At 40.6% G+C, this 18,077-nt stretch overlaps 2 protein-coding genes across 2 annotated transcripts in view; both read left to right on the top strand.

Annotated features, from left to right (window-relative positions):
* kif6 (kinesin family member 6) overlaps positions 1 to 12,900 on the top strand; it is a gene marked incomplete at its 3' end in the record, with an annotated part of 31,852 nt that extends 18,952 nt beyond the window's left edge. The window contains exons 14-23 of the mRNA XM_079574281.1: positions 788 to 890; positions 1,321 to 1,376; positions 8,647 to 8,697; positions 9,789 to 9,876; positions 10,274 to 10,409; positions 11,322 to 11,395; positions 11,587 to 11,679; positions 11,770 to 11,856; positions 12,692 to 12,816; positions 12,893 to 12,900. Coding sequence (XP_079430407.1) covers positions 788 to 890; positions 1,321 to 1,376; positions 8,647 to 8,697; positions 9,789 to 9,876; positions 10,274 to 10,409; positions 11,322 to 11,395; positions 11,587 to 11,679; positions 11,770 to 11,856; positions 12,692 to 12,816; positions 12,893 to 12,900 — 821 coding nt within the window. The remainder of the gene's footprint in view (positions 1 to 787; positions 891 to 1,320; positions 1,377 to 8,646; positions 8,698 to 9,788; positions 9,877 to 10,273; positions 10,410 to 11,321; positions 11,396 to 11,586; positions 11,680 to 11,769; positions 11,857 to 12,691; positions 12,817 to 12,892) is intronic.
* A 2,764-nt stretch (positions 12,901 to 15,664) lies between these two features.
* On the top strand, positions 15,665 to 17,678 carry LOC306976363 (potassium channel, subfamily K, member 16-like; the record flags this gene model as incomplete). The annotated part of the gene is made up of 6 exons (XM_079574282.1): positions 15,665 to 15,877; positions 16,569 to 16,683; positions 16,846 to 17,012; positions 17,084 to 17,252; positions 17,353 to 17,556; positions 17,647 to 17,678. 6 exons carry the CDS (start codon positions 15,665 to 15,667, stop codon positions 17,676 to 17,678), a joined length of 900 nt encoding a protein of 299 aa, XP_079430408.1.
* Positions 17,679 to 18,077: the final 399 nt, after the last annotated feature.

Genomic DNA, 18,077 nt, shown 5'->3' on the forward strand with positions numbered 1-18,077 from the left:
CAGTTTATGGAATTTAAACCGTTTATGCAATATTAACAATTTATGCAAAGTAACCACTTTATGAATTTTAAAGCGTTTATGCAACTTACATAATTTATGCAAATTATCCCATTCATGCATTTTACCACTTTATGCAGTTTATACAGTTTATGCAACATGACATTTTATGCATTTTACCATTTTATGCAAATTTGATTATGCAATTTGAACAGTTTATGCAATTTCTGCATTCGCTTCCCGCATTTCCGCAGTCAATCGCAATGGCGCAGCCATTTCTAGTTTGTAAATGTTTCTTTCTGTATTATGAAGCTCGGTGTACTCTAATTTCATTTATGGTTTACATTGCCTCTATTATTTTACAAACATTGATGAAATCTTTGTAACTACAATGAAATGGGAACAGATCATCGGCAGCACTGGTTCAGATTTATGAGAGCTCTTACTTGTAATAAGTGCCGGAGTTAGCTGAGGAGCAACCACCATTTAGTGCTGACATGACCAGAAAAGCTGTTTACACTTGTGTTAATGTTGGCTCTAAGCAGTAAATGGCTCTAATAGCCCCTGCTCTCCTGGTGTAATTAGTAATAGGTGGGAGGTCAGTGATATGAACGCGGGCTGCTACATCTGGCTTCCAGACTGAGGCTCACAGTGTGTCCATGTGGGAACTCACTGGTGTAAGATTAAGAGCAGGATGTGTGGAGATTTCCCATAGTTACAAAACGTGTTGTGCAACATGCTGTCTCGTCTGGATGCTAATTTGTGTTTAATTGCATTTGTTATACTGTAGGTCCAAAGTTGTCGATGAGAATGCAAGAGGCCTCCAAGATCTTTGAAAAGGACAGCGAAGACCACCTGACCACTGAAGACACGATGAAAGAACTGACACAAAGGTTGGATCAGCATTGCAATCGCTAGCTAAAGTGTGTCCGAACCACTTCTATGTTACACAAGTTCACAAACCGATAGTTGAAATGCATTACATAGATAAACTGTCCATCATGACACCTGTGTGTGTACAGAAGGTTTACAAAGAAGTTTTTAACATAGAGTCTATTTCATGGGGCAAAAGAAACAATCAGTGAAACAATTAGTAACGCATTTAGTACCCCAATATCCCATTTCCCAAACGGAGAGGAAAAAAGTGTGAACAAATGTATTCATGTGAATAATTTGGGGTATAGTGCTACTTTCAAAAACAAAATTGGGAGGGACTGACAGCACAGACTTACATTGAATGGAATTGAATTATATCCTCCCATTGAGTTACATCCTTGAATGGAATTTACTATTGAACACTAACACATGCACATTTTTTAACAGGAAGGACGAGGCCAAAGGACTTGCTAACATGTTGATCGGAGGAAGAAACAGAATCAGTAAGTTTCCCACCAGGTGGGGGGTGGGCTTCTGGACAAAAATAAAGATAATGGCTGTATACCTGCGTGGAAACAGTGACGGGGTTCTGTTTACTGGAGCAAAAATGAACCAGCAAATTCTTTCCAAAACTAAGTGGCATTCAATCTGTTTTTTACTATCTGCCCTACATCTGGTTTATGTTAACAGTATGCACACACGGATCTCTTATTGGAAAAAAGGTTACTTTGTCAGAAGTGAATTATTTAGTTGTATACCAAATTTGTAGATAAATATAAACCTGCCTATAACCAATCTCTGGGTATTTTTGTTTTCATAACTCACAGCTGCTGGTTTGGTAGGTTGCCCCAGGCGTCAGGTACCTGCCAACAAAACCATAGCTTTAAAGCAATCTTTTTTTTCTCAACATCCCATGCGTGAGGTGCTGAGACAGTTGTAATTCAGATGTGCCATACATCACGTAATTTGACAGCTCATAGGTTTTCCTTCATCAATGAGCTTTCCATACTGTTTTGAGAACTCTGTCCTCCTCTACTGAACACCTGCAACATTTCTGGGTTGTCAAATACTATTACATAGAAAACATGAATGTGTGAGAAACAGTATAGTGGGAGAAAGTTGACTGTTGTGATTGGAAAGCGTTTTTAATCATTGTGTGCTTTTGTTTCATGTTTGCACATCATAGAAACAGTTCTGATGATATGGATATGCTCATTGTAATGTTGTTTTACATGGATGGACCCACCATGGGGGTCAGTTGCGAGGCAGAAAGATAGAGGCAGAGGCCCGTGGAGGCTGTGGTGTCCAAACATCTCTCTGGTTTACAGTATTGTTTTTGGCTGTTGGAGAAGGCTCAGGAATCTCATCTCTAGAGGAGCACACGTTCTGAGCCCTTAGCTACAAAAGAGTGCGCTGATACACTGTCTGTTTGTTCAGGGGGATCCGACATGCACATCTTCAACAAGGGGGTTGATTTGTCATCCAGATGTGCAGGCTTTAGACAGAGCATCCATACGATATTCAAGTATTCTACAAAACACGAATGAAAAAATCTTCATTGGCAATGTTGTGAGTTGGGAATCTCATGAATCATTCTAGACTTGAGAATCTCTGTATTCACTTACAAAATCAAAACTGAACAAAAAATGGTGTATACAGTGCCCTACTTGTGTTTTTAAGGATGTTTTAGTGTCGTTTGGTCCTGCTAATGCAAATCCGTTTCACAGATAAACTGAATTAAACTCATTTTCTTTTTTATAATAACACTAGCTGAGACCCGGCCTTCGGCCGGGCCTCGCTAGTCTCCACATTTGATATTGTGGGATTATGAGTGATTACAAAGAAATGTCCAACCCGTCACACAGTTCAGCTGTAGACCAGTGGTTCCCAACCCATTCCAAAAACTATGGCCACTACAAATGAGTAAAAGAATGAATGCAAAAAAAAATGTCAAACAAACTGCAATTGGAGTGTTTGATGCACCCGTACTCCTTTCTTATAAACTACAATGACAATATTTTGGCTAAACTCGGGGAACAGGATTCAAGAGACAGTGGAATAATTATGGAGAAATATTAGGGGTTCAGTTCTAACGGTTTGGTTAACGGTGCAGGACCCGTGGTTGGGTGCATCACGGTAGTGCACAATCCAAAAAAAAGTGAGTAGGTTTTGAAATGAAATGGCCTAATGATCGTTGTTAGACAGTATTTATAACCGTACAATAAAATTGGCAATGCTTTCCAAGCTGCTTTAGAATGAAATGTACCTCTGGGCTCAATACGTGAAAGCAAAATAGAAAGCAAATGGTCCAGCAGCAAAGTAAAAAAAAGATAAAAAGAAAAAAAACTAAGCAGTGCAGGCCATGCGCTCGTTAAGTTGTAGTGTCATTGTCGCTTTTACGCACACGGAGGATAAATCAGTCGGAGCAGCGCGTGTGATTAGAGGCTCGTGTTTGAGCAGGTTTGGGGCGCACACGCACACACATACACACACGCACACACACGCACACATACATACACACACGCACGAACACACACACACACGCGCACACATACAGACGAACGCACACACGCGCACACAGCGCCCTGTTGGGATGCGCACGCGCACACAGACATACACACACGCACGAACACACACACATGCGCGCCCACACACATCGCCCTGTTTGTACGCGCGCACACGCACGGCAGTCAGATCTCGTGCACTCGCGTTTTTGTGACAGCGGGTTGTCCTCGGACAGCAGCACCGCGGTCCATAAGGACCCGTGGGCAATGCACGAGGCCGGTGGGACTCGTCACGTGGGGGCCGGCCGCGGATGTAATAACACCAACCACGCACACACGCAGTACTGTCGCCAGGCTTCCTGGTGTTCCCAAACGGTCTCCCATCCCAGTCCTAACCAGGCCCTTCCCTGCTTAGCATTCGAGGAACGGTCTCCCATCCCAGTTCTAACCAGGCACTTTCCTGCTTAGCTTCAAAGTCGGTATGGGAAATAAACATGGCGGCGCCCAGGCGGCGGCCATTGAGTTAGCGTTTTCTATAATAGACTAGCTGAGACCCGGCCTTCGGCCGGGCCTCGCTAGTCTCCACATTTGATATTCTGAGATGCTGAGTGATGACAAAGAAATGTCCAACCTGTCACACAGTTCAGCTGTAGACCAGTGGTTCCCAACCCATTCCAAAAACTATGGCCACTACAAATGAGTAAAAGAATGAAGGCAAAAAACAATTTCAAACAAACTGCAATAGGAGTGTTTGATGCACCCGTGCTCCTTTCTTATAAACTACGACAATATTTTCGCTAAACTCGGGGAACACACATCGCCCTGTTTGGATGCACGCGCACACATACATACACACACACACACGAACACACACACGCGCGCGCACACACACATCGCCCTGTCTGGATGCGCGCACACGCACGGCAGTCAGATCTCGTGCACTCGCGTTTTTGTGACAGCGGGTTGTCCTCGGACAGCAGCACCACCAACCACGCACACACTCAGTACTGTCGCCAGGCTTCCTGGTGTTCCCAAACGGTCTCCCATCCCAGTCCTAACCAGGCACTTCCCTGCTTAGCATCCGAGGAACGGTCTCCCATCCCAGTTCTAACCAGGCACTTCCCTGCTTAGCTTCAAAGTCGGTATGGGAAATAAACATGGCGGCGCCCAGGCGGCGGCCATTGAGATAGCGTTTTCTATAATAGATACTTTAACCAGTCCAAATCACACATGTAATAAGCCAGAAAAACTAACAGCTTGTCAACATTATTCTTTCTGTGGGCAAACAAAATCTGTAAAATTAATGAGTCCCCTTTGTCTTTTTATTTTTGTTTCTACAATTTCCTTAGCAACAAATTTGCTGTATCTAAGAGCAGTGGAGTTTTATTCCAATGAACACAGTCAGCTAATCTTCTGTTGAAATATAGCCATGACCCTCTGTGCCTGGAATCCACCACTCTTTGTGCGAAAACCATCATGTTTTTGAATTATCATCCATTCAGATAATGACGAGCGGGGCATTGATCCCTTTGTGGTACTGATGTGGCATATTATGTTTAGCCTCCAGGCCACAAAAAACGCCCAATATTTACTGAGGCTGTAGCATGATACTGTTTCTGTAGGACAATGACACGTCTCTCTCAGTTGGGGGAAACCCAGTGTTATTTGGAAAGTTGCGGTGTTGACTCTTGTGTGGCCCATACACATTTTATTTCATTGCTCTTGCTTGATACTGACAGGAAAATGTGTCAGAAATCTCTTGATTAGCAAAATATTATTGTAATGTATATTTCAGTCGATTCTTCAAATCTCTACTTGTTCTTTCCAAGATACTATAGGTTAACCAACTGAGGCATTGACTTTTGTCACTGAATGTTTGCCTGTCAATCATTCCCTTGTGGCTTTTCCTCTTCATTACATCAGATCAACTCCTTCATGTATGGATATGGATGGATTTGCCGTCATATTATTATTTGCTCGTATTTTCTCTTTTTAGAGAATCTGCTTTTGGTCTTGAAGTATCAATATAGTTCAATATTTTTTTGTTTTGGGCGGCACGGTGGCGCAGCGGTTAGCGCTTGTGACACACAGTTCGACGGTCCCGGGTTTGATTCCCACCCGGATGGGGCCTTTCTGTGTGGAGTTTGCATGTTCTCCCTGTGTCTGCGGAGGTTAGTGGTAAAAACACGTGCAATAGGTTAATCCTCCAGCCATGTGTTTCTGACCATTAGCCTGGCTCCACATCATGGAGACGGGTCCCCGAACGCCAGCCCATGCTGGCAGCTCACTGCTTCTACAGGTCGCCCCAGTGACATTGAGAATGGGTCAAATACAGAGAACAAATTTCTCTACAGAGATTAATAAAGTATAACTTAACTTAACTTTATATGAGCTTTATAGAGTTATAGTTAATATAGTTATATTTTCATATACTCATATGTTTGTTCATAATTGTTATCTGACTAATATGCAGTAATTGAGGCTTCGTTTGAATGCTGTTGTGCAATGGTTCTCAAACTGTGGTATCGGTATATATAAAGTTTCTGCAATTTTAAACTTTATTTGATTTGATCAGAGATAAAAGACAAAGTTTAGTCCTGATTTGAACTTGATCTTGTGGTATTTAGTACCATATTTTCCGGACTATAAGTCACACTTATTCATAGTTTGGCTGGGGGTGCAGCTTATTCTCAGGTGCGACTTATATATCAAAATATATAATATCACATGTTTGCTATTTTCACACTGACAGCCGCTAGAGGGCACTCTAGATGCATGTACCAGTATCTGCTACTCCTGTACCACTGAAGATTTAAAAAGCGGTAATCGAGCGACTTATTTATGTTTTTTTTTTTGTCAAATAGGTCAAATATGTTGACCTGTAGTGGGTGTCTAAAAATTATAAATATTGCAGATCTTGTTTCCAGTGCTATTCTAAAATATGATATACTAACAATCAGCACCAGATGATAATTTTTGTTTTTTGTTTTAATGTTTTCACATTAATGACATAGGAGGGTGAATTGTTTTGGACAAGAAAACAAAGTTACCCGCTTTTAAAGGACCAGTACAGAGAACAAACAAACTTTCAGGTTAACAGTTGAGTGCTGTTGAGAGTATCAGCTAATGTCCGCTATAGTATGCAACCGGGCTGAGGCCAAAAGCAGCAAAGAGCCTCTAATAACTGCAAATGCCAGACTTTTATGAAAAGTGGCCTCTATCAATAATGAAGTATCTAACAAACACTGTCTTCCATAAGAGCTCATACAGTCATACTGGTCACTTTTACATTCCATCTTCAGATGTCGAGCCAGGCCAAAGGTCAGAATCATCTGGCTGGAGGATTCGCCTATTGTGCCTGTTGTACATAACTGTATATATCATAGTAATCAACTATGATATAACTTTTGTGGAAGATTGAGCCGATGCATCAGTTAGTCACCTCACATTTGAGAGGCCATTCTCTGTTAGAGGAGACTCTCTCTGACCACAATGTAAACCGCAGGGCGTCGCTGTTCATTTAAATTTTACTCCAGCTATCAATGGCAACTAAAAACGGCATTCTTAATTTTAAGTGAGTAACTATTAGGAAAAAACACTGTCATCGAGGGCACCACATGTCTTTGTGTGTCATTTGTAACGTTTCACTTCATCTGTTGGTGTCTGGCCCGTCTACTGGTTCTCCGCAAAGTGGTTTGCTAATGTAAAGGGCTCTGAAAGATGAGCTGCTTTCTGAGGCGCTTGAGGTAGACTGTATATGCTTTTAAAATGATTCATATGGCTGACACTCAGAGCTGGTGTGCATTTCATCTGACGTCTGTGATAACAATATAGTTCCCCCACCACTATGACACTACCTTTACTTAACACAAGGGCCAGGATGGGTATTTGATATATATTTCATTGATAAATTTCCAACCCTAATTTAAAATGTTAGGAGTGCCGATAGTGAATGCATATGACCTGCTTTTGTACATTATAAATTACCTCCTCAATGGTTGCATGTGTTTAATGGAACTTTTCTACCTTCATAACACTCTAGGAATCATTCACACCTTCACACTGTGTAGAGCAGTTTACACAGATATTGTAGGTAAGACAGCGTTAGTACCCAGCCCAGGGAACAGATTGGTGGATTCTGAGATAGAATCGTCGACCTCTGCAAGAGAGAACCCTTATTGAGGTCTTCTAAATGCAATGCTCAACCATTTACCAGGAGTAATGATGACTGAATGGATATTAGATCATTTTGCAGCAGTAGGATGGAGGAAACTGAAAAAAATGATAGTTTTTCAAATTGACTAACTAAGATTTCTGAGTAACCTTAGAGCATTTTGGACAGTGTCAAGAAGATAAACAAAACATTACATAAAACCTATTCAATTTAAAAAATAAATGTGTATATCAGGAATACTCAACTAAAATCTAAAAATCTAGTTTTGTGAACTGTTTCAAGGTTTTAATCATTCGGTTGTACTGTGCAATATACTGTAGTAAGTGATCCAACACAGCTGTTTTATTGCACCATCAGTGGTGCACATTGAAAAAGTGGCTCTTTCACCCCATTTATTTTACACTTCATCTGGATTTCTCATTTTTCCTTGTAGAACCTCACCTTTTAGTTTGGAGCCTGGATTGGATTACTAAAGTGTGCAGGACCTGAGGGACTGTAATGCTAGCTCCTTGTCTACCTCTTTTATCTAGCACCCAGAGAGAGTATAATTATTACGGCCATTTACTGGACCAACTATCTGACACCTGAGTCATGTTGGACTCTGTCCCTGCATTTTCTTAACTGAATGTGTCCTTACATGTTTTTCACATAATGAAGTATGATCATTTACCAATATGTCTGTAAGTCAATTTGGTAAATTGACCAATTAACTATTTGAATGAGGAGAAAGACAAGAAAAACACACACAAATGATTTGTCCATGTGTTAACCCTGTACAAGGAAGGCAGTGACCCAAAAGGACCTACCTCTACTTTTTTCAGCTGACAATGAGTTTTTGTTGGGCTAGGTCTGCATATACATGCATATTAAAAAAAAAGTTTACATTTTACTATTGCGAGACATGATGCCTGGCTCAAAAGAAAGAACGTTGTTTTATTTACCCTTGGAGTAGAAGATTGAGATTGAATGCACCATACTGTTTGTGTCTTGGCAGAGGTCTTCTCCCTCTTGTGTAATGCATTGCATTGTAGACGCATGTTGTACAGAAGCACAGAAATCGAAAGGGTTGACAGTAACTTCTCCTTTCATTCTCAGATGAGTTGAAGAAGCAGATAGAAATGCGGCGAAGGCAGTGGGCAGCTCACGGTAAGCTACAGTTAAACATTTTACGTCTTGTTTCCACCAAATTAAGAGCGTACTGCGAGAGCCTTGTGGGACCTCTTGTCATGTGTGCTGCCCTGGCCACTTCAAACACGGTGCAGCCGGCTTCAGTGACCGACTTGTGGGCGACACCACCAGTTCCCTCCGTCATCTGCTGCTTTCTGACCATTTGATCAGCTGCAAATGCTTTGAAGGGCAAATGTGGTCAAAACACACAAACATGTCCCTTCAATTCTGATGCCCAATGCTTGTTTTTGTTATTTTGAGTTATTTTTATCTTTGCAATTTGTGAGATCCAGACTTCTATGTATTATCACTTGCACATTAAAAGTCATCTTCCGCCTGGCGCAACAACAGTGTTGGTACAAGCGAGCCTGGTATCTTGCATGCACCTGCTGCATCGTTGCTTGTAACCAGTGGACTGAGGCCGCTGCAAGAGCGCAAAAGCCGCTGCCTACCATTAGCAACATCCTCTGATTTCATGTAACCTACTTCATTCATCTCTTAAAGGACAAACTACAAACTTTATTTATCCCACTGTGAGTTAAACACTGTCCGCCTGCTCTGGCACCGGTGCAGAAACGTGATCAAAACACCAGCAGCATGTGCCACCGGAAAATATTCAAGTCTGTGCGATCTGTTGGAGGAAAAAGCTTGACTAGTGACCCCTGTCATACTGTACATAGCATCGCCATTCGCCATGGGTGTCTGTCCATCCCACTTACTCCGTCAAGTCTAAAGTTGAGGATTTCACAGAGCGCCCCTCTTTGAATCACTGTATTCTTATTTTGGATCCAGGTTTCACTGCCTTTGGATGTGCGTGCCTATTTCTGTTTAGCCATGGTCTAGTGTACAGCCTGTGTTTTGTACGGAAATAACTTCTGGATTTTATCTGGATTTTTTATTTTTTACAAAATTTGACTTACATATTTGTCACTAATGGGGTGTTTTATGTGGTATTTTGGAAGTAGATGTACTCTTTTACAGTTTGTTTGCAGAGATATTCTGCAAGTGGTGTCCAGGAGAGGGAACTGTCCACATAATTTGGCTTTTAACTTTTTGTTTTTCCTATGTAGGTGTTGTTGAGAATCATGTGAACTTTGAAAATGAGGTGGATCCAGAAGAGGAAAAACTACTTAGAGAAGTAGAACTGGAAACAAAAAAGTGGGTATTTTTTTTCATCTTTATACTGTATTACAACATAATAATATTATAGTGAATTTTCTGGTGCAAAAGATTACAATCCTGGTTTATTTATGTTTGTTTTGACAGCATATTTTGATGTTTGTTTTAATTTTAATGAAATACAGTTTTCAATCAAAATTAGATAAAATTCAATGTTTAAATCTTAAAATGATTGCAACCCCTGGTCTATGGTGGCCCAAAGTCTCAGGAATAGATTCAAGGCCCTCTATACAATCCATAATGCAATAATGAGAAGAAAAGGCCGATAAATTAATGCATCTAACGGAAAATATCTTTACCCTAACATCACAAGACTTAGATTGATTGAACACTGCAGATTCCTCTTGACTAATCTACTGTTAATATGTATTGTCAGTTACATAAGCACCCTTGGACGTGTTAAGGTATTACACACTGAGATTGAGCACCTGCAGCTGTTGTTGAAGAGGGCAAAGTTCAAACAACGGAGGGACTCCCAGAAATGGTGGAGTGAGGAGGCGTCCCTTGTGCAGGTGAGCGACCTCTACTTCCTCCTATCCATCTGTGGGACAACACCACATAAAACTCAGCTAAACTTGACTTGACACTCTGCCCAGGCCAGTGCGATTTATGTTTCTGGCATTAGTCAAGCGTATGCATTTAGGGATTCTTTTTGTCAATTTCAAAGATGAACATACAAGTACGGTGTGTCTTTCAATATGCATGTCTCCGGGGAATCTTGTGGCGCAACTTTGACCTGTAGTGCCTCTGCGACGGATCATAAATAATAGGCCCTAGAGGGGGTGACTTGCAAAACTGTATCCTGAGAGGCAGCCCAAAGGCAAGTCACTTACACCATCAAATCTGCTGTCCACATTTTACCTCCAACAAGCCAGAATGTTTCAGATGCATGTTAGCCAGCCACATCTGACTACCAGACTTGACTAGCGTTTATAATTAATCTTTGATTTTGAATGGAAAAAATAATGACGCACTCAAGATAGGGAGAATATAAACAAGCTCCAAGACCCACAATGCGGATTTGGTGCAGATTTTCCAAACTGTAACTCTGTAATTGCTCTTTTGTTCTTGAATAGAGCTTGGGATTGTGTCGTCGAAGCCGCAAGTATTCTGGGATTAGTTACACATTCAACAATTTAATGGAGATTTTTAAATATAAAAGACCACAATTCCCTCCCTGCAGTTTACATAAAATGTAAGACACAGTATAGGGTGTTACATGTTTTCACCAGTAGTGGTAGTTGAAGGAGTTGTTTGTATCATTTGGCTAATGTAAATCTATAGACATTTTGCCAAAGGTTCCATTTCTAACATTGAATGATGACCTCTATTTAAAATCAGCTGCATACACTGGTTGAATCAAGTCTTGAAATGGTCCCAAATGTGATATGTTCTGCTCTTTTTTCCCCCTTGATGCTGACCAGGAATCAGGGGCCACAGCGAGGCATCAAACTGCATCGTTGTCCAGGCAACCATTTCCTTGTAGTTCCACATCCAGGTAACATCCTTTGTGCTGGCTCAATTCCGTTACATGTCGGTCCTAGACATTTAAGACAAGGTCATAGCCTCCAGTGGGAATACATAAAAGATCTTTAAATGTCTATGTCCAGGAGTTCAGTCTTTATGGTTGAATAGTAATTCAAACTGTAAATCTTTTTGTGATCTTCACCTACTGACTTGTCTGCCTAGTGAATCTGAGATCACACTCAGTACAGCTCAAGATTACTCAGCAGGGCAATCTCAAGAAATGGAATACACCAACTATGCTGGACAAGATTCCAGGTCAGTCTGTCAACACCAGCGTGTGTTTAACCTTTCAAAGTCGCTCATGTGACTAATTTTTTGCATAATATTCGGAAGCCCAATACCAAGAGGACCAACTGTGACCACTGTTCCGGCCTGGGTTGGTGAAGTTGCACAAAGAACGATCTCTGTCATGAAATCTTCTTCGCAATTAAGGTATGCAGGATTGTAGTTAGGACATTAACAGGAGCCAAATAAATAAATTCTGGTATATGTCTGTAAAATCCACCCTTCTTTGTTCTTTATTTCGAAATATTTATGTGTGCAGCAATTGTGTGAAATCAGAGTGGGAAAATTTAAAGAAAAAAACAACAAATAACTGTGAAGTATAGAGATTATATTCTGTATGCAGCGCAATCAGAAACATTATGTGTATTGATTATCTTCAAGAGCAATGATCACCCATTGCATTCAAATTCTACAATCAATTAGATGTGCGTTTTTCATCCTGGGTAGCATTGCAGTATTATTTAATGTTGCAGTACAATGTAGTTCCACTTCCGTCCTCAAAATGGTGCCATGATGTCATTGGAAACGCGTGTAACAACAATACAGTGGTACTGTAAATGCAACATGTTTCCTGTAAATCCATAGAGTAAGGCTGGATATATAATTTTTACATCTGTCCAATGTTTCCTCTCCACTTATGAACAGGCTCATACATTTTTATTTCTTTGTGAAGTAATGTCTCCGCAGTCCTTTTAAAAGAAATCACAAAACTTACTGTACATACTTACCTTAACCACCTCTTATCACAACAGTAAAATAATCAGTGCGTGACATATAGGGTCCTCTGCAGCAGAATATGTAACACACAGATGCTTTTGTTTTAGGAATAGACTGTTGAGCGTTTGCTTTTTTCACACAACAGACCAGTTCGTTCTCAAAGCTGTGGTGTTGGATGTTGAAGTATTTAGTGTAATGATGTTGAAAACCTTTTGGACTACACAACCTAAATATAATAAGTCAGTACTGTTGTCTTTCTTCACAGTACTATTAGACACCAATCCACAGCCAACATCACACCTTACTCTATCCCGCTGACTGGAGACGAGAAGGCTGATTCTGACATCAGGGCCTTTGTAAAAGCCAGAGAGAGACTCTTGCAGAAATCAGGTAATTGGTCTTTATGACATCATCACACATTATAATAACAACACTGACCTCTTGTGGTGTACCCTGTTATTACCAGGTCAATGAGTATTTCACTCAGACTGCCGAGTAAGAATTACATTAACAAATAATTCACTCAGATGTGTCAGCAGAGATATAACTATTGTCAGTATCTTTTAACTAGGTAAATTCTACAGTTTTTCGAAATTCTGTATAATTTGGACATTTTAGGAGGAGCATTGTAAAAACCTGCTTATACTACTATGAGTTTGACTGCAAGGATTTTTCTTTTTTCTTTTTTAAGAACAATTCTTAAAATAATCTTGAACCATGATGAATGATGAGAGAGCCAGCACAGAACTACAGGTAAATATTATAAAAATCCCAGTATTTGTTCGATGATGGGGCCATATTAGACATGCCATTTCCTGTGTCCTTCTCCTTGTTTGACCACTACACACTCCCCTCCATGCAGTAGTGCCAGCGGCATGATGGGAAGTCGTATAAATCACAACTTTATGCGGATGACTTGATCTGAACAAATGTTGTCTTTAGATATCTATGGGACTGAGTGACGACGGGCGTGAACCATGGAAAGCAGCTGCCTCCTGGGTTTATTTAGAGATGTCCAATCAATCATACATTTTATACGTTCTATTATTGTAAAACGGTGTTGTAAACATTTATTTAATTTTGTATATAGATTTTTTGAAGCTGACTTTGCTGCCAAGAGAATAAAAATAAATATTGATTTCTGATTGATATTTTAATTTTTTAGTGTAGTAAAACCTTGTTCCTTTTCCTGGGTATTGAGAAACCTCGACCGATAAAAGTGCAATATGGGAATTTCAAATTTTGTTTAATGTATGTGCTGTTCATGCTGCTCATAATCTAAGTAATTTGTTCACTCATAATCACATTGAATTTCTCACTGTAAATATATGTTTTTACAACACTAGCGCTAGCTTTTCCTCCAGCAGTAACCACATCTCTCTTTTGAAATCCTTTTAACCCTCCTGAGTCTTTGCATGAGACGTCAGGTCCCCTTCACTATGGTACCATTGTTGTGCACCTTCCCAAACTGACTGCAGCTGTTTTGCATGGCTGCGTCGATTTGGCTGACACTTTACAAGCATCTCAAGAATTTGCATCTGGCCAGAGAAGCCTTGAGTACGACGTTCCCTAAACAGGTTAGATCATATTTTGGCACTGTTTAAACATTCATTTTACAAACATACAGGCACATATACACATTATACACATACATTTATATTACATGTTGAGAACCTTTCACCTCTCACCTCAAGACGCTAGTTCAACTTAAGTTTATTTAGCAGCAGGCTAGATACAGTATGTAGATCTGCTTGGGAGGGGTTTCCCTGAAGTTGCTAGTCTCATCGCGAGTCTCTATAGTATAGTGAATATCAGTATCGGCAAATACAGATAATATGAAGAACTTTTTCTACCATGGATTCTTACTAAATAAACAGATTCAATTGGAGGCTGAACTCTCCCCTTTCCCTGCCCTTCCTCTGCATTCACAAATTGTGGACACTGATAACAATAATAATATTGCATTAGTCTTATATAGCGGTTTTCCAGACGCTCAAAGTCCCTTTATGATTTTGTGCATTCATTCACAGCATACTCAGTGGTGGTAAGCTACTATTGTAGCCACAGCTGCCCTGGGGTAGACTGACGGAAGCGAGGCAACCAGTCTGCACCATCGGCCCCTCCAACCACTCACTCACACACTACATTCACCCAGGCTTCCTAGTGACCCCAAATAGTCTCCCATCCAAGTACCAACCAGGCCCTTCCCTGCTTAGCTTACGAGGTGTGACGGGATCGGGCAGAGCAAAGGCCTGATCTCTCCTACAGTCCTACACACATATACTACATAAAGGTGAAAATGACCATAAAGCTGCCTTTGACTACATAGAGAGAGTGAAGGTTCCAATACAATAAATAAGCTACAGTTTACAAAGCTCCCCAAATGGTAATTCACACACGTTCCTATATTCCACAGGGGCTCCTTAATGGGCTAAATGTTATATCTGATCAACATGATGAGGAAAAAGGCCCTAACTAAAGCATTCTTTCAAAATGACACCCATTCATTTTGTTCTTGGTAATAATACATTGGGCTTATGGAAGAATGTCCAGCCTTGAAGAAATGCCACTCCATTACAGTACCTCGTAAAACCTTTAGTAACTCTTTGGTTTATTACCTTAGAGAAGGATTCTGTACACATCAGCTTCCTTTCCACCTGACCAGAAGTATTTATCTATTGTACATCAGGGCAAATAGCTATAGCAGGTCAATTTCCAAACTCAAAAAAAAAAAGAAAAACATGCCATATAAACAAGACTCATTAAGTCTTTGTGTGTTCGCTCTTACCATAGTGCTTTCTGAACACACGAGCAGACGCTGAGTCAAACATTAACTTCTGTTCTGCTGACAAGATGCTGCTGGTGCTTCCTTGTTTGTGGAAACTGTAAGAAAAGTGTGGGTGTGTGTGTCCAGATGTCCCACTAATGGAGGGGACCTGTTTCACCAGTTACCATGGGAACCCATAAATCATCACCTGGCATCTATGTCCCCAGCACCAATCAGAGCCAGAGCAAAGGATTCAGATGCTGCGTCTTTGGAGAGATGCACACTTAGAGTCATCACCAGTTGTTGAAGCTGTTTTATAACTTGGAAATCTTTACTTTGTTTTTTATATTTTTAGCAATTTATGATGAAGGACATGCCTTTTGAATGCAAGACTTTTGGTCATTCCTTTATGAAGAAGTGACTCTCTGCAAAAGGTGTTTTCGGGCAGCAGTGTCAGTATCTGGATAGTTCATGGCGACGCTGCAGTTGGCTCAGCTCAAAGTCAGCTGGACAGCGCTCCTGGCCGTGGCCTACTTCACCTACCTGCTTGTGGGCGCTGCCATTTTCCAAATCCTGGAGCGAGAAGCGGAGAGCAACAACCGCAACCACTTCCAGCTGGAGAAGTTACACTTCTTAGCAAATTACACCTGTCTAGATGGGCCGGCTTTAGAGCAGTTTGTCCAGGTATAATTGGTCATATTTGAATGGCAGGAACATTTAGTTTCTAAAGGCGGAACTAAAGAGATCCAACAAATCCTTATCCAAAAGATGATGGTTTTGTAGAAACATATGATCTTGTGTGCTTGGGTAAAGCACACCTCTGTATGCCTCTATAGATTCCTGGTTTTCCGGGGGCATAAAAAAGCATTAAAAGTCGTTTAATTAATTGTGCCAAAATCAAGACAATGTCATTAAAAAGCATTAAATTGGATTAAATTACATTCAATCTACATTTATAGGGAAAATTGTGACATCGCTCAACAATTTTTACTGCATAAATTCATTGAAAATACCAAAATGTTTGATGAAAAGTTGTTCAAATCCTAACAAATGAAATATGCGCCGTTTTTTTCTGCGTTTGTGGCATACAAATATAGTATTCGGGCATTCAAAATTGCTTTGAAAAGCATTAAATGTGACTTGCTTCTGCCTGTATAAACCCTGTATTCTAAGTGCTAAGATTAGATCATTTCTTCTGTCAAATAACTAGTTTGGTTCAATTTGGTTAAAAAGTTAATGAGTGTTTACACCAACAGAAAAATCTTGATTATACTACTTCAGAGTGGAGTTACATTCAGCCATTTGTCCAGACCGTAAAGCTGTTTTCGGTGTAAGAGTGTATTGGCATAGCGTTGAATTGCATGTGTTGTTGTAGGTGATCTTGGACGCCTGGGAAAAGGGAGTGAATCCCTCAGGAAACTCGACAAACCCAAGTAACTGGGACTACAGCAGTTCTTTCTTCTTTGCGGGAACAGTAGTCACGACTATTGGTGAGTTCATTGCTATACATTTGATAGCGCCTTCAACAAATGTGACCAAAGAAGTTTCGATATGTTCTAAAATGTTCTATTCTCTTCTTTTTACTGGAGAAGTTTTCAAACATTCTATTGTCTGTAATTATTAACATCACAATATTATGCTCATTCTTATAGGCTTTGGGAACCTGTCCCCCAGCACAGTGTTTGGCCAGGTGTTCTGTGTTTTTTACGCCCTATTTGGGATCCCACTGAACCTGACCTTCCTGAAAGAGCTGGGCAAGTGCCTTATCGTCCATCTGGGACGAATGGAGAAGGGGATGGTCTCAGTCGTCCCACACAAGGTAAAGGCATCTCAACAGTCAGCAAATGACACTTGTAATAAATATAAATAATGAATCGATTTCTTTTCTAGCGGACAGTGGAGGTCCTGACGGTGATTTCGTTTGTGCTCACGGGCAGTCTGCTGTTTCTGGTCATCCCGCCGCTCATGTTCAGCTATGTGGAAGGCTGGACGTTTGGAGAGGGATTCTACTTTGCCTTCATCACCCTCAGCACCATTGGATTTGGAGATTATGTTGTGGGTGAGTATAAGGGGGGAAAACTTCATCTGACAGACAATATTGGCCCAAAAGGTCTTTCCTCGATTCTACTCCAGAGAATTCATTTAATATTACTTTTTAGGGACCGACCCAGACAAGGAGTACATCTCTCTGTACCGCAGCCTGGCCGGGATATGGATCATTTTGGCTCTGGCGTGGCTCGCTCTAGTTTTCAACATGGGGGCCAGAATAATGGAGTATTTCGTCGCCCTCACGCATCCAGGTTTCAAGAGACAACAGGAAGAAGACGAGGTATCATCGACTAAACTGGAGGACATATCCAGAAGTGACGCGTAGTGTATAGACGGGGTTGTTATAATGTTTGTTCTTTGTTGTCATTTGTAACATATTTGCTTTGCTGTTTATGTGTGCGCAGGTTCACACTTACGAATAACTCACTACAACTAAAGAAATCTATTTATCATGTAACTCTACATAGGAAGTAGCAACCGTTACCATGGCAAATGTGGCAGCCATCTTGTGACTGTCGGATTAGTCAAATTCTAATTGAAAGTGCAAAGATACAGTGGTCACTTTGTATTTGTTAGGATTAGGGCGTAATATTACTGAAAGCACACGAATATTGAGCCCCAAAAACACTGCAATAGTCCTTATTTTACACAGATTTAGGGTTTCTTTGTGTGTCAACACTATGGCTACGAACATACAGGTGAAACTCGGAAAATTAGAACATCATTAAGAAGTGCATTAATTTCTGTTATTCAACTCAAAACTGTGAAACTGATTTATTACATGCAAAGTGAGATACATATAGCCTTTATTTGTTATAATTTTGATTATTATGGC

The sequence above is a fragment of the Gobius niger genome (assembly GCF_951799975.1).
Source record: "Gobius niger genome assembly, chromosome: 16".
NCBI lineage: Eukaryota > Metazoa > Chordata > Actinopteri > Gobiiformes > Gobiidae > Gobius > Gobius niger.